Raw genomic sequence first — 27,306 nt, 5'->3', positions numbered from 1 at the left:
TTGTAGTTCCCTTGCGGACCTCTATGGGTAATGGCCGCTGCGGTGTTCCCTTCTGCGCATGCGCGAAGCGCTCTAATGTCCGCCACGCATGGAATCGTTCTGCGCATGCGCATGTAATTCAAGATGGTGGCCCCCACTAGCCGGATGCACCGCAAAGCTCCTGGCGACCGGCTCGCATCTCTAGCCACCGCCTCAACCTCTCTGACTGACAGCAAGGTCCCCCGCTGTAGCGGGAGTAAGCGAGGGGACCGGGGAAATGGTGGAAAGACACTGCTATACAGATATTAGTACTGTGGCAAATAGCTCCCTTTATGTAGTGTTGCCGTTTGCCCAGGCTCTTCCCGACACAAGGCCTCATGCAGTAAGCAGCGGTAAGCCATTTATTGCCAGCTTCTCACCAAAAAAGCCTACTGCAATTCAGTAAGCCCCAATAAGCTGGCGATAAGAGCAAAAATCGCCATTTCCCCCCCCCAAAAAATGCGCAACGATAAGCCATTTTTCGCCACTCATCGTCCACTTTTCAAACCCGCTGTATTCTAGTAGCCCTGACCTACAAATCGTCCCGCCACAAAAAGTTGGCAAGAAAGTGGGGAGACGCAGCGATGAGCAGGGAAACGGCACTTGGACAAAATCAGGCCTTGATCACGATCTGATTGGCTGAAATACCATGGGACGCCAGCCATCTTGGAATTAGTGATGTCATGTTAAAGGGAAATGAAGCACAGCCATTCTGATTGGCTGGCATCATTCCCTTTAAATTACGTCATAAAAAAAATTTAATTGGCACAAAGTTTTGGCACAATCAGATGGCTGTTGAACCAGTTCCCACCCAAATGTGACATCACAAGCCTTATTTAAGGCCGTGATGCCTCATTTGAGCCAGAAGACGATGAGACAACATCAGTTGGGATCTACCATGGGTTTTTTTGGATTGAAAGATGAAGACAGAAGATATAGAAAATAAAGAAATAATTACAGAAGTAGATAGAAGAAGCGGATTGAAGATAAAAGAAAGAAAAATTGGGGTAGCTGATCTGGATCTTTATGGCGGATGGCATCGGATGCAGTTTGAGGCCTTCGCAGTACATGAGCTTCCTGATTCCCCGGTGTAACGTTTGCATGAACCCACAAACAGGACAAGACCCCGGTACTGAGGTGGGAAGGTTTAGAGCCACACTCCCACAGCAGCGGGAGCGTGCCCGGAAGGTGGAGGTTAGCGTTGCCGGGTCTGGGCAGGAGAGAGAGGGTTAATACAGTGATATTTGAAGAGTCCGGGTTATAGAATAAGCCGTCGAGGGCAAGCCGGGATCAGAAAGCCAGAGAGGGGCCGCAAACAAGACAGGTCGATACACAAAAGGTTAACTCTGGAAAACACACTGTAGAGGCTTCACGCACAAGATACACACAAAGGCTACACTTAGTTATGCTCAGCAATGCAACTGAGCACTAGCAGGATATTTATACAGGAAGGAAGCCAATAGTACAGGGGGCGGAGCGGGGGCAGGGCCCCAGCGTAGAACAGGATATGTCACAGGAGACAAGGGCTCATTAGGGCTTCACTCATTGTCCGGCATGGCGCATGCACACCACGCATGGAGGAGGCGCGGTCTGTCGGAGGGGCGGAGCCAGGCTCTGTGGTGGCCGCGTAAGAGGAGCACGTGTGCGCGCGTTCTGTAACAGGAGCAGGGTTGCGCGCACGAGTGACAAGGGGAGCTGGGGCAGCAGCGGTACTTTGTGTAAGAGAGGAGGGAACACGCCGGAGGGCCAACGCTTCTAAAGGTTAATAAAATATTGAATGTTTGTAAATGTATTTTTTTTTTTTTATAGGTTTTTCGATTGGATGTGTATTTTTTTTTTTTTATTATTATTGCACATTGATTGATAATGTATTAATCTGTATCCCTTTAGGGTACAGATCAATACATTATTAGGCCAATAATTTTTTTTAATTGCTTGCTTTGTACTGAGTGTGATTTTTTTCTATGTGTGTTTATTATGTGGATGTAATTGTTTGTGATTTTGCTTCATTAATTTAAAAAAAATTGCGATTGATTTTCGTTTTTAATTAATAATGTCTTGCGTTTGGTGCTGCTTTTAATGGTTCTGTTGCCGAGTTTTTTTATTAATTAATTGCTTTGTTGGTTAATGGTTGAATTAATTAATTGTTGTGCTGGTTAGTGCTTGGATTAATTGCATTTCTTGGCTAGTGTTTTTATTTAGTGAATTGGGGTGTTTCAGTGTTTTGGAATGTTTTCTATTGTGTCTTTTGGCAATAATGTATTTTGATTAAGTGCCCATTGAGTGTTATATTGGCTTATCATGCCATATTATATGGGTATGATGTACTACTATAAAAAACAACGGGTACAGGGTGGGTATAGTGGGTCCAGTGTGGTTGGTTAGACCTCCCGGGTGGGTAGCAGGGCAGGGTGGGTTAACCCCTTAATTATATAGCGGTTATTAACCTCTAAGGTGATTAAGGGCTAGGGGACATTAGAATGTATTCTGCTATGTATTTTATTGGCAATGGAGGACATGGACCTGCAGTATGCTGACGAGAATGCCCTTCATATTGCCAGGGGTAAGTAGAACTGTTTTATTTACTTTATTTATGCTGGCTAATGTTGTGATTAATTAATGGGCAAATAATCTCTTATCCATATCTGTTTGGGGGGCAGGGGGGGAATATTATTGATTGAAATGTAGGCCATGTTTTATTTTTTGACATACAGGATTGCTACCGCAAGCTTGCAGGGACCCACGGGGACCACCTGAGGACCCCCAGATGCCCACAGAGCCCAACCGAGGACCCACGGATGCCCACGGGTACCACCTGAGGACCTACGGAGGACACCTGCGGGTAAGAACCAGGGGCCCCACAGCTGTGGTGGCCCCACCGACCTGCAGGGACTACCCGAGGGCGCAAGACACCCGTCGGAACTACCCGAGGGCCCCCAGATTCTCGTGGAACTACCCGAGGGCCCCCAGACACCCGTGGACACCACCCGTGGACACCATTGGGGCCAGCGGGGACCACCTGGAGGACCACGGAGCCTAGCGGGGACCACCCGCAGGCCCCCAGGCACTGTGGGTACTCCCTGGGGTGCACTGTGGGGCCTAAAGACAACTGTGAGGACCACCCGCGGACCCCCGTCGGCCTGTGCTATTAATCGTTTGTGTAAAATAAATAAATCATGGTTTTATGGGGGGCACAGGGGGTGGGTTGTGTATTAGTGCTTACTAAATATTTTTACATTTAAATGTTAATACTATTGTAGATGAGCACGTTTCTCCACCATGTAAATGTCTTGCGTCACGTGATCGGGGCATTTCCATGCATAGGAGATACCAGCACCCCATAACGGGGCCTGTATCTCGAGAAGTAGGGGGTCCCCAGACCTGAAACCAATGCGGTTCTGCTCCAGAGACCCCCTGCTACAATACACAGTAATAAAATTTAAATGTAAAAATATTTTTATTTACGGCGAGATTTTCGCAGAGAGAGGCGTATCTCTCTCTGCAGCAGATAGAACTCGCCGGGTGAGCCCTTATCGGAGGGCAGGTCCTATCACCTCCGGCAACTCACCATGTTTGGAAATGTTGCTCTCACTGGTATTTGGGCCTTTCTGCATACCAGCTACAAGGCAAAAAATGGCGATTTCAAAACCCTGCCGATAATTTCTATCGGACTTTACTGCATGAGGCTCACAGTCTTCTAGGATTTAATTTGTAGAAAATGGGGACAAGCACGTGTATACACACAAGGGGCACTCAGCCCTCAACCTTCAGTGGTTTATTTTTCCATTAGTGACAATAAACATTTTAAACACTGTCTCTTTAAGAAACAGAAGAAATCTAAAAAAGAAACACTAACTCACATGCATATCCCTATCTGCAATGTTGGCTGGTTAAGACAGTTACCAATTTTAAATAATACGCAGATGTAACCTTGTTTCCCCCCCTGGGGGATGTCATCAGGACTGGCTTTCGAGGTATGGCTGAGTCATACTCACTCGTGGTACAGCGCCTCCATCTCCAAAAGATCACCAGCGTGGTAGGGAGGAATCTCTGAAGGAGAACCTCTTTGTGCAACTTCTCCCTGAATGATTCCTGGCTCAGGCGAGAAGGTTTCTTTAGCAAAGATATACTTTATTTCCTCCACAGGCAGACTGCCCATCATGCAGCCTGGTCACTCAGCCGCTCAGCATTGGGTAGTCACCCGAAGGAAGTCCCTAAGTCCCTGGACACCACTCCTAGACAGGGCCCTAGAAGCTGTCCTTGCACTTCTCTTACTCCATGGTGGAGTAAAAGGAATAGTCTCCCTCACCGATCCCAGAGGGAGGGCCACAAAGCCTGCCAGGGCCCAGGCAGCTTGCTCTGATAGACTAACCTCTCTCAAGGGTGGAGAGGAACTGCTAAATTCAGGAAATGATATGCAATAAGTAGTTCCAAATAGGCACCACCCCTGTGTCACTGTAATTGGACACAGAGCCTGATGACACTATCTTCACTACCTCACTGCACAGCATAGGTATGTGAGGAAAACCCATGATTACTCCTGGCAAACCTACCCTTACCAGGGATAAATGCACAGGAGGAGAAAGAACTAAAGCCCCCAAACTACCCAGGGCTACACAGATATGACATTGAGTCCTTAACTGTCAGATGGGGACAGCGTCCCAATACATTCTCGGGTGCTGCAATACGTGAGGGGGCCATCTACCCCGAACTGGATCCTGGGGAGCAGCAGTTTCCTCCAAGCCTCCAGGCTCTAAGAGAGAGAAGCAGCAAACCTAACTGCAATATATTCCTGTTCCTCTATTAGGAGAGCAGGTGAGGGAAACCAAAACCATTGTAAAGTTTGGTATGGATTTCCTATCCACCAGCATTAGTGACTAAATCTGTGGGGCGGATAACATCCACACTGTCTGCACTTTCTTCTATAAATCAGACAGATAGCTGCCCACTATCCTGGGACTATGTCACAGTACATAGAATGACAATAACATTACGCTAAAAAATGTCGCACTTGTGATGATCTACCCCTGTGATTGTCTCTGTGAAAGTCTGTTCTGTTTTTGTTAACAATACTTTTTCTTTTAATAAAAATGTTACACCAGTAAGTAATAAATTGAGAGTGGCCTCTCATTTTCAAGTGTGTCTTGGGCACATACAGTAATACCCTCTCCTTCGTGTGCCTGTGTAATGGCAATATTTGGGTTATCCCTATGTAATGGTGTTCCCCCCCTTCCCCCGCAATCACAGATTGGGGCCATTACTGGGTGTTTGTCGTGCATACCTGCTGGTAATAGGAGGGCCGAGTCGTCCGCGGTATCGTTGGGACTTCAGGAACAGGCTTCAGGGGTCCATACCCCACGATATACTTAGCAGTGCAGAGCCTCCATCTGACGTAGGCTCCAGGGATATGGAGGCGATCTCCAATGGTAGAATCGTGACTCTCCCCCCAGTTAGATCACACACCACACAGGACGTATATTGCCAAACAGGAACGGTTTATTACTACTCTCAGTGCAGTAAGGTACAGGTACTCAGCAGTCACCTTCCGGATCACAGTCTCATATATCAGCTCTCAGGTATCACCGGAGATAGTCCCTGGACCTTCACTACGGGCCTAGGGCACCCGCAGCCGTCCTAGCACTTCCCCACCTCCCTAGCGGAGGTAGAGGTTTAGTCACTCTACTCTTCCCAGAAGGGCAGAGCACATGGGAAGGCCCCAATCTCAGGCTCCCAGACATGACCTGCCTTCCTCATGGGGAAGGACAACAGCCAACTAAATTTAAGGGCGGTCCTGCCCTTAAGAACAGCCAGAGGGCGGGCATCCCATTGGCCCAGCCACTACAGGATTTGCCACCCCCTGCTGTCACGCAAGCACAGCACCAAGGATGATGGGAGAAAACCCATAATAACTACTGGCAGACCTGTGATTACCAGGGTTTACTGCCAGCCCAGTGGGTAGATTTAGTAGCCAAGGGGTACCCCGCTACACCTACTGTATGAGGCTTCAAAAACTGTTTTTCTTTCAAACTAAATTATGGTTACTGTACATTTACAGTCACTATCATACATTAAGTCAAAAAAAATATTTGACCTATTTATACAATATGTTCATTTCATCTCTTTGAGACTGCAATGAATAAAAAGTTAATTTTCTTTTTTTGACACTATGTTGAATTGTAGGCTGTGTAACACACAAATCTACATTATTGGAATTTCCTAAACTACAGTAAGATAATTTATGGGACAATTGTTTAACATTTTGGAGGAAAGGTTTTTGTTGTTGAAATTATTATAGTGAAACCAGATACAGATACTCCAATATATTTTCTATCTACAGTATATGAAATTACATTTCTATTTAAATTGAAAGCTATAGAATAATATCTGATACAAGAGAAAGTGATAGGTTCGTGAAACTCAGACAGAGAAACATGCTGGATATTTAACTACAAAAATATTTGAACTACAAACCATGTCACTTTAAGGTCTTAATAAAGATACTGTATGGACCAGTCCACATGTATTACTACTTCTTTGTATTTTAGATATATCTTTTAGTTCTCATTACTTCTGAATCATTATATATGAATGTCACTTTTATATTCACATGGAAATGTGTACAATTATTTTTGAAGGTACATTTTACATTATATATTTGTTTTATCTCTATTATGCTTTTTTATTTGATTTCCCTATTCCTTTATTTAATTTTTTTTTCTTTTAATTTATTTGTGAAGTTATATGCTTGCTGATATGTTCCATTTTATTTGGAAGGTTGAGCCACATACTTCTATGCTGGACTCGTTCATTTATTTTACAAAACCATGGACATACTGCACCGACACACTTTATTCGAGCAAATACCCGGTATGTACCTGGCAGATACCTGGAATGCGCCGCTCCTCACCTCTGACAAGCCCCGTTGCGTTTGCCTTCCCAGCCTGGGTTCATGCCTGGCTGATGGGCGGCTGATTTGTTAAATTATAATGATTAGGATTTAATAGGCTGCAATGCTTCGCGTGTCTACAAGATGGCATAAATTCATGAATTGTAATGCAGTATATATATATATACTGTGCAGTATTGCAGCCAGCGGGAATAAAATGCTTCAATCCCTGCCTAGAAAATAACCCAATATACTCGGGCAGAAAACAGTCACAAACCTCAATACACCCGGGTATACCCGAATTCGTGGGACTAGCCGAGCTCGAATAAAGTGTGTCGCCAGTGTATTATCCTGAATATATAGATAAGAGTATATTTAAACCACCATCCAAATGAGTCCAGTATCAGACCCCTAAGGAAGCATGAGGGATCCTACAATACTGTACAAAAATCATAGGGTGGATTTCACTCAGGTTTGTCGGAGCCCCTGTGATTTCCCAAGGATGTCATCATCGTGCCCCACTATTCAAAATGCCAGGAGGACAAGGAAAAACGTGTAGAGTCCCATCGAGCAAGAGGCCAGCATTTATCACTGCCTATCTAACAGACATGTCTGTACAATTGTTACCATTATGAGTGGATTTCACCCTTTCTTTACAATGTAAAAGTTTATTGTCCCATTTGAGGTTTCTCTTGTGCTTTTGTTTTTAGTTCTCATGAAAAAATATTTGCCATTTCACCACAGAAGATCACGATTTTTGCAAATATGTACCAGTACATATACAGCTACAGTGCCGTTATTCAAACAAATTATGGTGCCGATTCCGTGTGTTCTGCTGTACTCCACGCAGCATGAACGCGGCCAATCGCCCCAGGCACCCACGCTTATCGTGATTGCTTTGTTTGAATTTCATGGATTCTGTTTCTTTGGGTGCAATGAAATGAATGAATTGCAATGTGTACAGTACTGTGCTACTGTGCTACTGTGCTACTGTGCTACAGTGTCAATTTAAGGTGTTTAAAAACCAGAACACTAAAATGCCATTTTCTGCACTCGCCGCACTCGTGTCTTAAGGCGGTAAGGTTGGAAGACATCCCGCGTCATGACATCGGTATTCTAATGTACACAACGAATGAAGTGTTTGCATAACGGCCGCTGCTGCTGTATAAATGCTGCTAATGGCAGTTTACCAGTCATTTCTGTTTGCAGTGCTGAAGGAATCACTTTAAACCGTGAAGGTGAACCTTACCAGTCTACTCTATTACCCTGTTAGTTCAAAAATTGAGTGAGGGTCTAATTTTCAGAATTGTCCTCCTTAAGGCATTGGTTGGGATTTATTCATTAGTTTTCTTAAGTTTTACAGTGTAAAATTAACTATTCCATTTTTTGGGGATGCTAAAATATCAAGTGCAAAAGATGTTCACCTTAGAGAAAAGTGCATTAAGAGGATTAATTAAGCTCCTTTACGAGTTAGCACACCTGATCTGGGGTTAATGTCTATTTAAGTGAATGGGGGTTACCTCTAGATCGGATGCGTTTGAGAAAGTACATTTTATTTAGCCCTTTGCCATTTTTACTCTGATAATAGCACTAAAGTAATTTCTTTATATAAATTACTGCAAGTTCGAGAATTTACTTGTTGAGTATTCCTAAACTGTTTATAAAAGCTTATTTTAAACTTATTATCTTTGTATCAACCCAAATAGGCAATTATCCAAGGCTTGCATTGCATTTTGTGCTTCGAAGAAATGTTATCTACTTTATTTTGGAGACATACATTCCTGCCACCTTGCTGGTTATCCTATCGTGGATATCTTTTTGGATATCCATGTCTTCTGTTCCTGCGAGAACATGCATTGGTAAGACACTGTAAAACTCTTAATAAATCATTTAATGTACATAGAATGTCCAATATAATGCTATCCAGGGTAGCAATAGCCCTGGCAGCCTGAGAAAGGTCCGGGGGCCCGCGCTCTTGAGGGCCTGCTCTCCCCCTTTATTGGAGGCCCTGCTAACCATCTCTCTATCTTCTCCCCCAGATAGAGGCAGGCAGGGGGAGATGGATGTATGTGGTGGCGGGCCTAAAGAGTGAAGCAGAGGAGCAACCACGAGAAAAGTTAGGAGTTGCATGGAGGCAGAGCAGGACAGCCAGGGAGGAGCGAGCCTAACCCAGAAGTCTTTCTTACTTCCGGTGTCTATGCTGCTTCAGCGCACTCCTCCCCGGCCATCCTGCTCTTCCTCCATGCAACTCCTAACTCCTCAGCCGGCTGCTTCTCTGCTTAACTCTGGCAGCCCACCGCTGCGTACCATCATCTCCCCCCACCTGTCCCTATCACCACCCTGTCCCACAGATTGGCATGGAGGAGGAGGGGGAGAGAGCTGAAGAGAGATGAAGAGGGATAATGAGGAGGAATGATGAGTAGATATGATGAGTAGATATGATGAGGGATAATGAGAAGGGATGGTGAGGAGGAGAGAGGACGAGGGGGAGAGATATGAGGAGAGATGAAGAGGAGAGATATCCTCCAATTTAAATCGAGGAAAATGTTTCTCCTGAATCTACGGAATACATTCACTTATAATGGGGCCCTGAAAATATTTTTGACCAGGGGCCCACTCATGTCTAACTACGCCACTGATGCAATCACAGAAATGTCAACTTTATATAGTGGATTTTTTGCATTTATTTTCTACTTTGCCAAAAATGCTGAATTCTAAGGAAATTCTTCAGTAAACTTTTATTCGAATTAGGTTCTATCTGTAAAGTACAGAAGGGTTACATAGTGCACAAATAAAGAAACACAAGTATATTGGGTCATGCTGTAAAGAGGAAGTACTTGTTTTACTGACAAAGTATTAAATATATGAAAAACATGTTTATTTTCAGAAAATGACAAAGAACTAATATATTTGCAAATTGGTACATATTTACTAAACAATGCTATACTACAGTATAACACTACAGTCAAAATTAGTGAACCAGAGCTAGTTATGTGCATACAATATGTAAACATAAGTTATTTCTAAATAGTGAATTAAGTTCCAATAGCCCTTGAATTCCCAAGACTGCCTAACTGGTCTAGCTAGTTGTCTCCAAAACAGAAAAGGATTGGATGCAAAAAAGACCTACAGTATATGGCGTCTAGATGACAATCCAACTGTGATTAGGCTATCAGAAAACAAACCCATATGTGGATGGTCCATCAGAGGTCTGTTCCGCGGTTAAATTGCTGTTAAATTGCTTCTGAAGATTCTCGTAACATGTGAAAGATGAGAGAAAATGAAAAAAAAAACATGCACCAATAGTGCATTATCTTCTGGCAAGCAGTGTAAAGATGATAGGAAAGCAAGAAGGAAAAAACTGAAAAACTGCAGTGCTTATTGAAAAGCTCCTAACGGATGCAATTTAATGAAATATAAAAAAAACAATAAAACTTGCTGCAATGAACAATAATAAATTGTGAAAGTGATCTATACTGGTCACATAAGCTTAAATAGATCCATATGGATCAACACTCACACTCTCTGCCCCCAAAAAAACTGCTATTGTGCCTTAACCCCTTCATTTCCTTAGCGCAGGCCTGCACAACTCCAGTCCTCGAGGGCTGCAAACAGGCCAGGTTTACAGGATATCCCTACTTCAGCACAGCTGACTCAATTAGTGACTCAGTATGACTGTGCTTAAGTAGGGATATCCTGAAAACCTGGCCTGTTTGTGGCCCTCGAGGACTGGAGTTGTGCAGGCCTGCCTTAGCAGCTAGCCGTTAAGGTAATGAAGCTTCTTACATTTTATTTTTATTCATAGTGTGCTTGATCAGGGGTTCTCCCGAGCTCAACCGCATTGATTTCATCCTCGGGGACCCCCTGCTTCCCGAGATACAGATCCCGTTATGGGGTGCCGTTATCTCCATCACGTTAAAATCCTTCGTGTCACGTGACCGGAGGCCTTTAACATTGCGGCAATACTGGCACCCCATACCAGGGCCTGTATCACGGGAAGTAGGGGGTCCCTGAGGCTGAAATCAACTTTGTTCAGCTCAGGAGACCCCCTGCTCCCGCACACTATGAATAAAAATAAAATGTAAGCAGCTTCATTACCTTAGCAGCTATATGCAGCATTAGCTTAGCAGCGTCGCTCCGTCGCTCCGTCGCCAGCGAGCTTACTATAAGCACTTGAGTCAATGGATTTGTTTTGGAGCGACGTCGCCGTTGCCAGGCACTATAAGTGCAGCCTTACATGGCGTTAAGTCTGTGCTAATGAGATATCCAACAGCTGTTGTTTTTGCATATAATTAGCTTTGTGGATATGCATTAGCCTCAGGGAAAATAACTGATTTACATTTTTACGGATCTGGGCCTTGGTGCTTTCTCTTTTCCTGCCAGGAGGTTTCCCCTTAACAATAATATCATATGTTGACAAATATGCCAATTTTTGGTGGAACTTCATTTTAAAAAAACTACTGTAATTATTCTAGCTTTCACTCAGAATGGTGAGTTTAAACTTACTTCATAAAGGATAAACAATATGCATATTTATACTTCTGTTTCTCTGAATAAGCTGCATAGATATGGAGGACATTTTCACTTAATAATAATCACCAACAGTACTGTAAATAATTCCAATCATTAAGTCAGCCTGTGCTTGTGGAGAACAATAATCAATGGCAGCATAATCGAACAGCACATGTTAGATAGGCCAATTTGTCCATCTGTAGTTATGTGAGAGAGTATAAAGATATAGTATGCTCACTGAGTATCTTCCATGACATTTCTGAAACAATGCTAGATTATGTTTTGTTAAATTATTTTATAATTTGATTCTAGGAGTCACAACTGTGTTAGCCATGACCACCATTTTGATGGGTTCTCGAACATCTGTGCCGACTGCCAACTGTATAAAAGCCATTGATATTTATCTTGGAATCTGCTTCAGTTTTATTTTTGGTGCCTTGCTAGAATATGCAATTGCTCACCACTGCTCTGAACATAAATCTGCTGCAAAGCAAGATGAAAAAAAGGTACAGTAAGGATAAACACCTTATGCAATGGTAATTAATATGCTTTCTTTAAGTGTGTTTGTGCTGAATATTTGCAACAGGAGAAACAAGGAAGACTGGAAAATCCTGACTTAGAGACAAAAATTAGCCACCAGATTGCCTGGGCTATTTATTCAAGACATAACACAACTGACTCAGCAAAAAATTTCAAAATCAAAGTAATATTGTTATTGATCATCAAAAGTTTCTGTAAGAGACATTATGGCTTTCATCAATATGGGAAAACATTTAGAATTGCAGAGTTATAAGTCTTCACTCTTTAAGACATCATTTTTTGCCATCTGGGGTTTATTATGTAATTACAAATCGTAGCACCAAGTTCTGGAATTTGTTCTGCTAAGCATTACTGCTGAAGCAGGGGTTTGGGCAATTTTCAGACATAAATCACCTTCAAAGTCTATGGGGATTTCTTTCTAAAAAAAGGCCAAAATGCCTACATTAGCATTTATAGAATATAGCCTTTAGAGGTGGGCCAGACCACGTCAGAAGACTAAGTATAGACTTCTACTACAATACTAGCAAGGCATTGTAACGTGGTCTAGCAGAAGCTAGAACACAAAATGAAATTTCCCTGTCTAACTATTGTATTTCCACACCACGTATATCATATGGAGATTAACTAATTTTAATATAAGATGTCAGACCAAGATCCTCATGCAGTAAAGGCCGATAGAAAAAGTCACCAGGGTTTTTAAATCGCCATTTTTGACAGGTTTGCTATCACAGTGTGCCGAAAGCACCGAATACCAATTATGGCAACGTGCAAAAATGGCAAGTAGCTGGTGCCGAAATGATCTACCCTCTGAAAAGGGCTTACCCGAGTAGTTTCTGCTGCAGAGAGAGAGAGCTGTCTCTCCCTGCGCAAATCTTGCTGGAAAAAAATATTTTTAATTATAATGTTATGACTAGTGTAGATGAGCAGGGGTCTCCCTAGCAGAACCGCGTTGATTTGAGGTCCGGGGCCCCCCTGCTTCCCACGATACAGGCCCCGTTATGGGGTGCCAGTATCTCCTATGCATGGAAATGTCCCGATCACGTGACGTGGGACATTTACATGCATAGGAGATACCGGCACCCCAGAACGGGGCCTGTATCTCAGGAAGCAGGGGATGCCCGGACCTGAAATCAACGCGGTTCTGCTCAGGAGACTGCCTGCTCATCTACACATATTAAAATTTATTTTAAATTATGTAATAAGTACCAATATACAACCCACCCCCTGTGCCCCCACATAAAACCATTATTTATTTTTTTACACATAGAATTAATACCACAGGCCAGCGGGGGACCCCGGGGGTTCCTACGGGTGTCTGGGGGAACTGGGGTGGACCCCGCTAGACTCCGTGGGCCTCCAGGTGGTCCCATGGATGTCCATGGATGTCCATGGGCCCCAAATGGGGTCCACGGGTGGTCCTCGTGGGTGTCTGAGGGTCCCCGCTTCATCCCCATGGGTGTCTGGGGGGGCCCTCGGGTAGTTCCCACGGGTGTCTGGGGGACCTCAGCTTGTTCCCATGGGTGCCTGGGGGCCCTCAGGTGGTCCCTGAGGATATACAGGGCCATCCTCACAGGTGTTCGTGGGTCCTCAGGTGGTCCCCATGGGTGTACAGGGGTCCTCGAGTAGTCCCCGTGGGTATCTGGGGTTCCTCAGGTGGTCCCCATGGGTCCCAGATGGCCTGCGATACCATTCGTGTATTTAAATAAATAAATATGGCCTACATTTCAATAAATACACCTCCCACCAAACACATACAGTACTGTAATGGGCAAAATAACTATTATCCAGATATGGATAATAGATTATTTGCCCATTATTAAACACAACCATAGCCAGCCAGCATAAATAAAGTAAATAAAACCGTTATACTTACCCCTGCCAATGTGAAGGGCGTCCTCATCACCATACTGCAGGGCATGTCCTCCGTTGCAAGAAAGAATACATAAAAAATACAACCGCTATAGTTATTAAGGGGTTAACCCACCCTGCCTAACCACTCATCCCGGACCCACTATACCCACCTGGTACGCATTGAGTGGCATAGTAGTACATCATACCCATATAATATGGGCATGATAAGCTACTATAGCAGTCAATGGTCACCCTAATACAAAAGCATAAATGTTCAAAATACACAATAATAAAACATAGACAACAAGCACCTAAACATCCATAAAAAATTAAAAGCACTAGCCAACCAATCAATTAACAAAATAAAACCACTAGCCAATCAATTAAAAAAATAAAACCACTAGGAATTAAATAAAATAATAAAAACTACTATGCAATCAATTACATAAATCACATCACTAGCCATAAAATAAATGTAATACCTAGAAGCAGTAACCATCACAACAATTAATTAATACAACCACTAGGCAACACCAATTAAAACTAGTAGCCAACAAAATACATCATTAAAAAAAAACGCAAAGCAATTTGAAAAAAATAAAAATTCAAGCCATCACAATTCAAAACAATTTAATCTAAACAATAAAAATACATAGAAAATATAACAGTCAATATACGAAATGCATTTGCCCAAAAATTCATTGGCTATTACTGTATTTATCTGTACCCTAAACAGGTAGATATTAATATATTAGCAGTCAATGGGCAATGAAAAACATAAAAAAGAAAAATCCAATGAAAAAATCTTTAAAAATAAAAGTACATACATTCAATATTTATCTTACCTTTAGAAGCGTTGGCCCTCCGAATCCCGATGAATCAGGAATCAGGAAACACAATCGAACGCCATCCACGGTAAAGATCCTGGCCAGGTAACAAAATTCTTCTTTCTGTAATCTCCCATCATCTTCTTCTTTCTTTATCTGTGACTATTTCTTTATCTTCTGTCTTTATCTAATGTCTTCATCTGTTAATCCCATATACCTCATGTTAAATCCACGATCTTGACCCGATGGCTTCTTGAGCTCAAATGAGCCGTCCCGGCCTTAAATATGGTCTACTACAACCAATCATATTGGGGATATAGTTCTCACAATCTGATTGGCAGAAGTACCACGTGAGGGAGGGCAGCCATTTTGGATTTGGTGACGTCATGTTAAAGGGAAATGAAGCACAGCCATTCTGATTGGCTGGTTTCAGTCCCTTTATATGGCGTCACAAAAAAAAAGCACATGTTCTCACAGATGGAGTGTGAACCATTTGCTGCCCAAATGTGATGTCACAAGCCATATTTCAGGCCATGAGGGCTCATTTGAGCTCAAGAAGCCGCCGGGTGAAGATCGTGGATTTAACATGTGGTGTATTGGATTAACAGATGAAGAAAGAAGATAAAGAAATTAAAGAAATAGTCACAGATGAAGAAAGAAGAAGATGATGGGAGATACAGAAAGAATACATTTGTTACCTGGCCAGGATCTTCAACGTGGATGGCGTTGGATTGTGTTTCGTGACATCACCGGACGAGAGATTCCTGATTCACTGGGATTCGGAGGGCCAACGCTTCTAAAGGTAAGATAAATATTGAATGTATGTACTTTTATTTTTAAAGGTTATTTCATTGTATTTTTCTTTTTCTTATGTTTTCCATTGCCCATTGACTGCTAATGTATTCATCTGTACCTGTTTAGGGTACAAATGAATACAGTAATAGCCAATGCATTTTTGGGCAAATGCATTTCTTATATTGACTGTTATATTTTCTATGTATTTTTATTGTTTAGATTCAATTGTTTTGAATTGTGATGCCTTGAATTTTTTTTTTTCTGATTATTTTGCGTATTTATTTAATGATGTATTTTGTTGGCTACTGGTTTTAATTGGTGTTGCATAGTGGTTGTATTAACTAATTGTTGTGTTGGTTACTTCTAGGTATTACATTTATTTTTTGGCTAGTGGTGAAATTTATGTAATTAATTTGCATAGTGGTTTTAATTATTTAATTTAATTCCTGGTGGTTTTATTTCTTGCATTGATTGGCTAGTGGTTTTATTTTGTTAATTGTTTGGTCGGCTAATGCTTTGAATTTTTTATGGATGTTTAGGTGCTTGTTGTCTATGTTTTATTATTGTGTATTTTGAACATTTATGCTTTTGTATTAGGGGGAACATTGACTGCTATAGTAGCTTATCATGCCCATATTATATGGGTATGGTTTACTACTATGCCACTCAATGGGTACCGGGTGGGTATAGTGGGTCCGGGGTGGGTGGTTAGGCTTCCTGGGTGGGTAGCGTGGCAGGATGGGTTAGCTCCTTAATTACTATAGCGGTTAATAACCGCTAAGGTGATTAAGGGGTTATGGGCCATTAGATTGTATTTTTTATGTATTATATCTGGCAATGAAGGACATGGCTCTGCAATATGCTGACGAGGATACCCTTCACATTGGCAGGGGTAAGAAGAACGGTTGTATTTACTTTATTTATGCAGGCTGGCTAATATTGTGTTTAATAATGGGCAAATGATCTATTATCCATAGCTCTATAATAGTTATTTTGCCCATTACTGTACTGTATGTGTTTGGGGGGAGGTGTATATATTGAAATGTTGGCCATATTTATTTATTTTTAAATACAGGATTGGTACCTCAGGCCAGCTGGGACCCAACGACACCCATGGAAACCACCCAAGGGCCCCCACACACCCGTGGGGACCACCCAAGAGACCCCAGACACCCGGGGACTCCCAGACACCCACGGGAACCACCCATGGACCCCTTTTGGGGACCACTGACACCCGTAGGGACCACGTGGGGCCTGTGGTATTAATCTTCTGTCTAAAAAAAATAAATAATTGTTTTATGTGGGGGGACAGGGGGTGGGTTGTGTATTGGTGTTTATTAAATATTGTTATGGTTATTGGGGTCCTAGGAGGTGGGTAGTATGGCTGTTGTGTGTGTTTTTGTTTATTGTGGGTAGCGGGGGGCGGGAGTGGATGAAGGGGATTGTAGCCCAAGGATGTATGTTTAGGCCGACCGGGTGGGTAGCGGGAGGGGTTAACCCCATTCATAACCTTAGCGGTATTAACCGCCAAGGTAATGAAAGGGTTAAGTGCACCCACAACTTCCCCCCCCCCCCCCACAAGGTCCAAACGCCCACCAAGGCCCAAATACCACTTTCACCCCCACTACCCACAATAAGCCTGGAACTGGTGGTTTTCATTGCCTTAGCGGTTAGTTAATGAAGTTGCCTGTAAATGCCTGTTGTTGCTGGCCTCAGTGTTTGCTGGCACTTGTAGCCTCCGGCGGTGTTCCACGGGCGTGCTGTGGTAGTGAGTATCAGCGGTCACCTTCCCTCTCCCTTATCCGGCTAACTACACGAGACCACCAAAGATACCTTTATATGAATGGTTCAATATTCATCTTGTAAGTGTGCACTGTTAACCACACATCTATTTTATTAAATTTATATTATTCTATGCTTTGGAGGTTATTGTACTAGGGGGTGCGCTTTTTCCTTTTTTCTTTTATATATATATATACAGTTCAACCCCTTTATAACGCGAATCCGCTTATAACGCAATGCAAGTGTGGCTCCGAATTTTCGTATTTATGAATACTTTACAACACGATTATTGGTATCTTAAATACTTTATTGTGCAATGCATACAATTGTACATTATTTCTAACGCGATCCGCTTATAACGCAATGTGATTATTTGGACCCCAAGCACAGCGTTATAAGGGGGTTGAGCTATGTGTGTGTATATATATATATATATATATATGTATATAAATATATATATACAGTATATCTATATATATAGATATACAGAATATCTGGTGACAAGGTGTATTTGCATCAATTGTATTTATATACCATTGCATTTATTTGAATTAAGAAGACCTATTTATTATATCGTAGAATCCTACAGGAGAACTTGAAGACACCAAAGTCACTGTGTTTGTCAACAGCTATCCTGAAGAATTAAGCAGAAAAGAAAGTCTAATTGAAAATGCACGGATTGAGTTTGATTCAAGCATGCGCAAAGCAAGCAATGGCACATTGAAATTATGGTTGAAGAACAAAGAACGAATACACATATTAATTGATTTTTTCACTGTGAAAAATCCAGAGAATGTTGATCGTTATTCAAAACTTGTGTTTCCCTTTGTATTTTTAATAATTAATGTATTTTACTGGGCCTATTACCTATACATGTAATGAAGGAATATCTGTCTCAAATGAAAATGAGAAAACAGTGGACTTAGCTTGTATGCACAAATTAAATGTGTTTGTTATAACAATATAACCCATGTTGTATGTATATCTTTATTTATACTGTATTTATACTGTATAGCGCCAAAGGTTTACTCAGCACTTCACAAAGAATACAGTATAGGGAATTATAATAATACAATAAACGCAGTGGTATGTTGGGAGACTTACACAGACAGCAGGTGAGGGAATAAGTGCAGTAGATTGACTGTGGGTGTGGGACAATAGCCATGAGTGCAAGCTATTAGGATGCTTGATTTATGCCGCGAGTTTTAAGGTTAGTCAATATTAAATCAGATAGGTTAACACCATTAGGCAGGGAAGAGGTGGCAGGGAGTTGGCAGGGAGGGTTGATGAGAGCAGGTGTGTATATGTCAGGGTCCCGGATTAGGACAAATATCCCCAGCAGCAGGAAGGAGTAGATAGAGGGTGTGAATATAGGATTTGTGGGGGTTCTTTTTATTGTGGGGTAAAGAAGTTTTGGCAGAGAGGTGTACAGATGTAGCGACCTGTTCTCTACCACATCACGGAAAAAAGTGCGGCCAATTTGCTGAAAACTCAGCGAGATAGTCCACAGAAGGCTGTAATGGACCATCTGATTAACACAGCGGGAATCCCTGGGTTTCAATGGGTCTAGCGCTGTGTGAATCCTACCAGGTTTCACCTGTCTGTAAGAGAAGCGCAGTATGAGAGAGACTGAATCAGTATCTCTCCTCGTGCACCTCTAACAAGCGATCGCAGGGCTTTTATTTTATTTTAATAATACAGTATTGTAGCAAGGGGTCTCCGAAGCTGAATCACAGTGATTTCAGGTCCGGGGACCCCCTGCTTCCCGAGTTACAGGTCCCGTTATAGGGTGCTGGTATCCCTCTGGTTTGTTTAAATCCCCCGATCACATGGGCTGTGATGCGGGAGAATTTAAACATAGCTGACGGCATACCGGCACCCAATAACGGGGCCTGTAACTCGGAACGCAGGGGGTCCCTGTTCCTGAAATCAACGTGGTTCAGCTCCAGAGACAACTGCTACAATACTGTATTATTAAAATTAAATTAAAGCTTCGCTATTAGCTGTTAGAGGTGCGCAGGGAGAGTGACTGATTCAGTCTATCTTTTACTGCGTGTCTATTACAGAGCAGCCCGGTAGGATTCACACAGCAGGGACCCCCACTGTGTTAATCCGATGGGCCATTAGTCTGGATGCTGGAATCTCCCGGCATACTAGAGGTTGCCATGCAAAACACGCATGGCAAGCAGTAGAGAACAAGTAGCTACATCTGTATAAAAATTGGTGCAGTGTTTGGGCACAGGTAAAAGTGGAGGAGAGATTAAATGTGGATAGGAGGGGAGTGGGACAGTTGGAGAGAACATAAATGTTTACAAAGGAGTGAGAAACAGTAAACAGAAAAAGCATTAGGAAGGGCATACAGAGATGCAGGGGTAGAGACTTCCCAGGTATTAGAGGATAAGAAGAGTACAATTTATCAGAGCATTTAGGAAGTCAAGTTCTCACAGTTGCAGAGTTGTTTTTGTAGTGCAGAGTTTATATCTTCTTGTAGTCCACCACCAATTCTAACTCCAGTATTAACTCCGCAGACACTTTATATGTGACAAAGCCAAGATAGACTGATTAAAATACTTTAAACACATTCATTAATAACTGTGAGGATCCGCCATCCTGGCGGCTGGAGACCGTCTCCTCACTTTAAAAAACCTGCCGCCATGGACACCCAGGATTCGCAGTCTCGCTGTCCCGTTACGGGTGCGCGGATTCCTGTGGGCTCTGTCTCCGCCCCCGCTCCAGCGCGCGGCGAGTGTGCTCATCCAGCCTCCCCTATGACTCACGCCCCATTCTCCGCCCCCATCCTGGTGACGGAAAGGACAGGTGAGGGAGTGAGTTGCACTCTGGTCTCCGCTCTCTGACCTCAGTGATGCGCTCGAGTCGGCGTGCGCCCAGTCCCGCCTCTGTTTCTGATCAGGCTGCATCATAGGACACGCCTGTGTTCACCAGCAGTCTATAGGATTCAGTTTCCTGGTTCCGCCCTGGCTCCCCATTAGAGGATCTCCCTTTATATATCCTCTGACTCCAGGCACTCATTGCTGAGCATAGTCTTGTGTGACGCCGTGCCTTGCTGCATTCAGTTCCTGTATCCCTGCCTTGCCTTGTCTTGCCTTGTCTGTTGATCCTGCCGCTGCCTGACCCTGCTACGTACCTTGGACTCCGCACCTCTCTACTCCTGCACCCTGACGATCCGCTACTCTCCAATCCTGAACCTGGCTACGCACCCTGATGATCCACTACTCTCCAATCCTGAACTTGGCTACGTACCCTGACGATCCGCTACTCTCCAGTCCTGATTCGGCAAGTACCCTCTTCTACTCTCACATCTATACTTCTGACCTGGCTTGCACGACCAATCTATATTCTAGGCACCAGCGTGGCTGTGGGTTGGCGTTACTCAATTCCCTACCTCAGCACCGCGGTCGCACTTCGTTTCTGGTGAGCTACACGTTACAGTATGCTCAGCCACACAAACTTCGACCCCGTTGAGGTAGGAAGAGTCCTGAGCACACACACAAGCTACCTGTCCAGTATTGAGGAAAAAATTGTGGATAGTGATCAAAACATGCGTTCCCTTCAGGAGAACTTCAGGTCTCTCACCCGTTCTCTCCAAGAGCCTCACTCCTCTCTTGCTCCCGCTGTTCCTGAATCTGACACTATGTTCTCCTCACACTTTTCTCAAGAACCCTGGTTACCTACTCCTAACCACTATGGGGGTGACCCCCGCGAATGCCGGGGATTTGTTAACCAGTGCTTTATTCAATTTGAAATAAATCCATCCGGCTTCACATCTCCCCGCGCCAAGGTGGCGTATATTGTCTCTCTTCTTATAGATAACACTCTTGCCTGTGCCTCTCCCATCTGGGAACGGAGATCCGACCTCACACAGGATATCGGAGCCTTCACCAGGGAGTTCCAGAAGGTGTTCGATACACCTGGCTGTAAGGTATCTGCTGACTCTGCACTATTCCATGTCTCCCAACGGAATCGCCCTGTTGCTAGATACGCACTTGAATTTAGGACTATAGCTGCAAAGACAGATTGGAATGACAAAGCCCTGTCCGCTGCCTTTTGGCAGGGGTTATCTGAAACCTTGAAGGGGGAGCTGGTAACCTATGATCGACCCACCAATTTGGAAGAACTAATCGCCGTTCGCATCAAGGTGGATCATCGCCTTCAGGAAAGGAGATCAGCGAGGGTTCATTATCGTGTCACTCCATTCCGGATCACTCCCGGTCAGGTGAGCCAATCTGAGATTCTGCTCCCGGATACTTCTGAGCCTATGCAATTGGGGGGTATGTCTTTCCAAATCCGAGAAGCAACGACGCAAGAATGCCGCTTTATGTCTGTACTGCGTTACATCTGGACATTTTGCTTATTTCTGTCCTCAAAAGTCGGGAAATGCAAAGTTCCCATGAGACCCGGAGGAGTCTCATTGGGAACGCTTTCTCTTTCCCCTATTTCTACTGACAACCCTTCTCGCATTCTTCTCCCTATCACTCTCTTTGGGGAGGGCTTCCAAGTCTCTACGCTTGCTTTCCTCGATTCAGGTTTTGGGGGAAACTTCATGGATCAAGCGTTCGCAGAACGTCATCTGGTTCCTATCAGGCATAAAAGAAGTCCCATTGCTCTTGAAGCCATTGACGGAAGACCTCTTCAGCCGGCTTTTATCTCACTGGAAATGGAGGTACTTCATCTCAAAATTGAGAATAATCACTTGGAAAAGATTCAACTCAAAGTTATTTACACACCATATATTAGCGTGATCCTCGGCCTTCCCTGGCTACAGATTCATAACCCCCGGGTGGACTGGCTTAACAAAGAACCTGTTCAATGGAGCTCTTTCTGCACTAAGAACTGCATCATTGAAGCAAGTAGCATTGGGGGTACCACCGTGTCTGAGGTAAAGGAAAGGGTACAATTGCCAGAGGAGTATGTCGTGTTCCGGGATGTGTTCGATAAGGTCAAATCGGAGGTCTTTCCTCCACATCGCCCGTTCGATTGTCCCATTTATCTGCTTCCAGGTACTGCGCCTCCCAGGGGAACCTCTTTCCCGTTGTCTATGCCCAAAACCAAGGCAATGATGGAATATATTGAAGATAATTTACAGAAAGGATTTATACGTACGTCCACCTCTCCTGCAGGCGCTGGATTCTTCTTTGTGATAAAAAGAACGGGGCCTTACTTCCTTGCATAGACTACCGGGGTCTCAACAAAATTACCATGAAAAATCGTTATCCTCTTCCCCTCATTTCTGAACTTTTCGATCGATTACATGGAGCTAATATTTTCTCTAAATTGGATTTACGAGGTGCCAACAATTTTCTCAGGATCCGTTAGGGTGATGAATGGAAAACTGCTTTCAACACCAGAGATGGACATTATGAGTACCTGGTCATGCCTTTTGGTCTGTGCAACGCCCCAGCCGTGTTTCAAGATTTCGTCAATTAAGTTTTTAGGGATCTTATCAACTCCTTTGTAATCATCTATCTCGATGACATCTTAATCTTTTCTAAATCTGAACTGGAACACGTTAATCATGTGAAACAAGTGCTTCTTCGCTTACGAGAGAACAGACTTTTTGCCAAACTCGAGAAATTTCATTTTCATCAAACTTCTACAATTTTTCTTGGATATATCATTTCTGACACTGGCCTCACCATGGAACCCACCAAGTTCAAGGCAGTACTGGATTGGCCTCAACCCACCACACTTAAAGCAGTGCAGCGATTTCTTGGATTCTCAAAATATTATCGCAGTTTTATCCAGAATTTTTATTCTTTAGTGGCTCTGCACAAGGCATTAACCAAGAAAGGAGCGGATCCTGCTTCATGGCTCAATTCCGCCCTTCAGTCTTTTGCACTTCTCAAGAAGGCGTTCGTTTCCGCCCCTGTTCTTACCCGTCCTGATCCCAAACTTCCCTTCACTTTTGAAGTTGGAGTCTCTGACGTTGGAGTAGGCGATGTCCTGTCCTAGAGAAATAATCCCCTGTCCAGGTTGCATCCTTGTGCTTTCTTTTCAAAAATAAATTCTCCGGCCGAATGCAACTACGATATCGGGAATCGTGAACTCCTGGCCATGAAATTAGCTCTCGAAGAATGGAGACATCTTTTGGACGGTACGGAAGACCCCATAACTATCCTGACTGACCACAAAAATTTGTTATACATTGAGGGAGCACGTCGCCTGGGAGCCCGTCAAGCCAGATGGTCGCTATTCTTCTCTAGATTTTACTTTATAATTTCCTATCTCCCTGGATCCAAGAATGTCAAGGCTGGCGCCTTATCTCGTCCATTCTCTATAGACGACAAGTCGGAGGACCAGCAAAAGCCCATCCTCTCTCCTAAATGTATCCTTTCGGCCACTTATTTCGGAGCACTCAAGGACATTGTCCGCCAACAAAGTCACATTCCTCCCGGCATTTCGCATCCTCAGGATCATCTCTGCACCGAGAGAAAGTCTTCAAGTGGAGCCACTCCTCCAAATCAGCAGGACATCCCAGCACCAGGAGGACCTTGGATCTCATTTCCCGTACATTTTGGTGGCCTGGGATGCAAAAGGACGGTAACATTTTTGTAGCTGCGTGGCAGGACTAAAACTCCCAGAATCCTTCCCTCAGGTCTTCTTCAACCTCTGCCTGTTCCAGACCGGCCATGGACACACCTGTCCATGGATTTCATTGTTGATTTACCTATCTCCAAAGGTATGAACACGATTCTTGTAGTAGTGGACCGATTCTGAAAACAGTCTCACTTTATACCCCTCAAGGGTCTCCCCAATTCTCCTTAATTAGCCATTATCTTCATTAGGGAGATCTTCCGCCTTCACGGAGTACCTACTGTATGTTGATAATATCGACACTCGTGAGGAAGCCACGCACCCTATTGGCGAAATGCGTAGAGTGGTAGCCGCCCAGAGAAGGAGAGAATCTGTAGCAGAGTTTGCAGACCCACGACCGGAAGTGACGTATCGCGACCAACCGGAAGTGACGTATCGGAGCCTGCCGGACAGGACAGTCCACCCGAGAGGGAGATCCAGGCAGAGAACCAAGCAGCGTCCTGCAAGACGAACAAATTGGATGGGAACATCACACCCCAGAGGGAGCTCACGAGGGGGAGAGTCCCAGAGAGCGGCGTCCCACATAGAGTCCATACCGGAGGTGGTGGGTGAGCTGGAAGCTAACAGCTTTCTCTTCTTGATCACATATAATGTGATACACGCATGAAATACTTGTTTTTATTGTAAGTGTTCATTTTTTAACCCTATAAAGTCGAGTTTTTTTTTACATGACTGGTCTGCACTATGGTTATCATTTCTTTTACATACACATTGCTGCTGAGCTGAGATTGGGAGTCCCCACATCCCTGGTTGAGAAACCCTCCTTGCTGAGACCATTGTGTCAAACCGCTTGTTTTTGACTTATATCTTGTAAGTAGGCAACACATATGAGCCAAGATTCACCATAGATTCTATATACCAGTTATAAAACTGTCTGCACTTAGATTGTTTTTTGTTCTATTTTCCTTTTATGCTCCCCCTGGTTTGCAACTGGAGAGCGACGATATGTGGGACTACTGGAACCAGTCCCTACCAGCTGGATTTGAGCAGGGGGTTTGAACGTATAATTGTTTTCACGTTTTTTTATCACGTCACTATTGTTTATTAATCAATTGATTATAATCATTAATCACTGTATAACACAAGTGTACACTAATAGAGTTAGCGCCGTCTTTTTCACCTTCACTTAGCACTAGTGATGATAATATCAGACAGAGATTCACAGTTTATCTCTCGGTTCTGGCGCTCGTTTTGCCTCCAATTGGGCATTGCTCTTCATTTCTTCTCAGGATATCACCCGCAGACTAATGGTCAGACGGAAAGGACCAACCAGTCCCTTGAACAATATTTATGCTGTTTTATTCTGACTCTCAAGACAACTGGGATGAACTCTTACCCTGGGAGAATTTGCCCACAACAACGCGCGTAGTGGTTCAACCCTGGAATCCCCGTTCTTCGTGAATTATGGGTTCAACCCATCGACTCTTCCTCTCGCTCTACCTACTTCCGGGGTCTCAGTGGCAAATGATAGGATCAGGGATCTTCAAAGCCTTTGGAAGAGGATTCAGGCCAACATCAGGTCAATAGGCAAAAGACTCAGGCAGATTACTATCGCAGACCGGCTCTGGACCACGAACCTGGCGACAAGGTCTGGCTGTCATCCAGGAATATCAGGCTGAAGGTTCCCTCTATGAAATTTGCACCCAAATTTCTTGGACCCTTCTCTATCTCCGAAAGGATCAATCCGGTTGCTTATCGACTCTCTCTTCCTCCATCCATGAGGATTCCTTCTGTGTTTCATGTTTCACTTCTCAAACCTGCGGTCCAGAACACGTACTCGGTTCCTGTTCCTTCTACTTCTCCTCATATGGTCCAAGGTCAACCAGAGAATGAGATTCAGTCTATTTTGGATTCCAAGATTTCCAGAGGATTGCTACATTATCTGGTGCATTGGAAAGGCTTCGGTCCGGAAGAAAGGTCCTGGATTCCGAGTCATCGGGTTTACGCAGCCAGATTAGTCCGTATCTTTCATATGAAATTTCCGAACAAGCCTTCATGGAGTCGCCGGGAGGTCGCTCCTAGAGGGGGTGTACTGTGAGGATCCGATACGCGCACGCAGATCTTGCGCGTCCTGTCTGCCCGTCCGTGTCTCCGCTCCCTGCTCCGGCGCGCGGTGAGTGTGCTCATCCAGCCTCCCCTCGGACTCACGCCCCAGTCGCCGCCCCTGTCCTGGTGACGGACAGGACCGGCGAGGGAGTGACTTGCGTTTCGGTCTCCGCCCCCTGACCTCAGTGACACGCGGGTCGGCGCACACTCAGTCCCGCCTCTGTTCCTGATCATTAAGAAAAATAGAAAAGCGGCACCAGACCCATCACACAATGCAAGGATAGGTGAAATAAAATTAAAAAATTAAAAATATATAAAATTAATACTTATAGTCAGTGGTTGACAAATCACAAAAAATCTACTCGCCCCACAAAAAAATCTACTCGCCACCTAGTACCAAACGTGTGCTGCTTGGGCCAATATTCGGGGTTAAATCCACTCGCCCGGGGCGAGCAAATGTATAGGTTTGTCGAACACTGCTTATAGTCCCACAGCTAGAGTCCAAGGAGGTTATTCAAACTCCTCCACAAATAAGACGTGTAGAAAAAACAGAGTCCTCAAGTGTGTGGTTCTATTTCTTCATCTCCAGTGTATATGTAGGAGAGAAACAAGAGAGAAAACACATACCACAAACGAGTGGTTTAATATAGGTAGGTATCACTTTAAATGACAAAACAAAAAAAATGAGGCTATAGAACTTAACACTTGCCTATGCTTTGTTCCCACTAGAGGTACTCCTCCATGTTACTCTTAGTGGTGACTTGAAAATAGAGAGGAGAAGAATATGGCATAATAACGTTTTAATCACAATACAATCAAATATAAAGATAAAAGGTGCACTCACAAACGACCAAACACAAAAGCTTTGTGATTTGGCTTTGCAGCATGTATCATCTGGTGCAGTCTCTCCACGCTGATCCCTTCTCCTGGGATGTCCATGCGGTCACTGTCCTAGCATCCAGTTGTTGGCTAGCCCCACAGCATGCAGAGGCTCCCTCAGGCTTGTGCACAGCCTGGATTACTCTTCCTGTTCTTGGTCTGCGCATGTGTTGGTATCTCTGTTGATTTTTTAGTGCTGGTTGGGCAAAGCACTATCTCCCAGAGATATGGTGGCTCAAAGTGTCCAAAAAACATCAAATGCGTTTCACCTGTTGGCTTTCATCACTGAGGAAGCCAACATGTGAAACGCGTTTGATTTTTTTGTTCCTGCTCAGACTCTGCACCTCTCTACTTCTGAACCTGGCTACGCACCCTGACGATCCGCTACTCTCCAATCCTGAACCTGGCTACGCACCCTGATGGTCCGCTACTCTCCAATCCTGAAATTGGCTACGTACCCTGACGATGCACTACTCTCCAGTCCCGATCCGGCAAGTACCCTCTACTACTCTCACATCATAGTCCTGACCTGGCTTGCATGACAAATCTACATTCTAT

At 43.9% G+C, this 27,306-nt stretch overlaps 1 protein-coding gene across 3 annotated transcripts in view; it reads left to right on the top strand.

The window, feature by feature from the left end:
• Positions 1-18,168, top strand: part of GABRP (gamma-aminobutyric acid type A receptor subunit pi) — a 239,878-nt gene extending 221,710 nt beyond the window's left edge. The window contains exons 7-9 of one of the 3 annotated variants that reach the window (XM_075601665.1): positions 8,611-8,763; positions 11,729-11,922; positions 17,791-18,168. In XM_075601665.1, the coding sequence (XP_075457780.1) occupies positions 8,611-8,763; positions 11,729-11,922; positions 17,791-18,090 (647 nt within the window). In that variant the 3' untranslated portion in view covers positions 18,091-18,168. The remainder of the gene's footprint in view (positions 1-8,610; positions 8,764-11,728; positions 11,923-17,790) is intronic. The other 2 variants (XM_075601661.1, XM_075601663.1) reach the window with 2 other exon arrangements.
• The last annotated feature ends 9,138 nt before the right edge of the window (positions 18,169-27,306 follow it).

The sequence above is a fragment of the Ascaphus truei genome, chromosome 5 (assembly GCF_040206685.1).
Source record: "Ascaphus truei isolate aAscTru1 chromosome 5, aAscTru1.hap1, whole genome shotgun sequence".
Taxonomy (NCBI): domain Eukaryota; kingdom Metazoa; phylum Chordata; class Amphibia; order Anura; family Ascaphidae; genus Ascaphus; species Ascaphus truei.
Note: the sequence above shows the minus strand (reverse complement) of the source record. Positions and strands in the feature narration are given on the sequence as shown.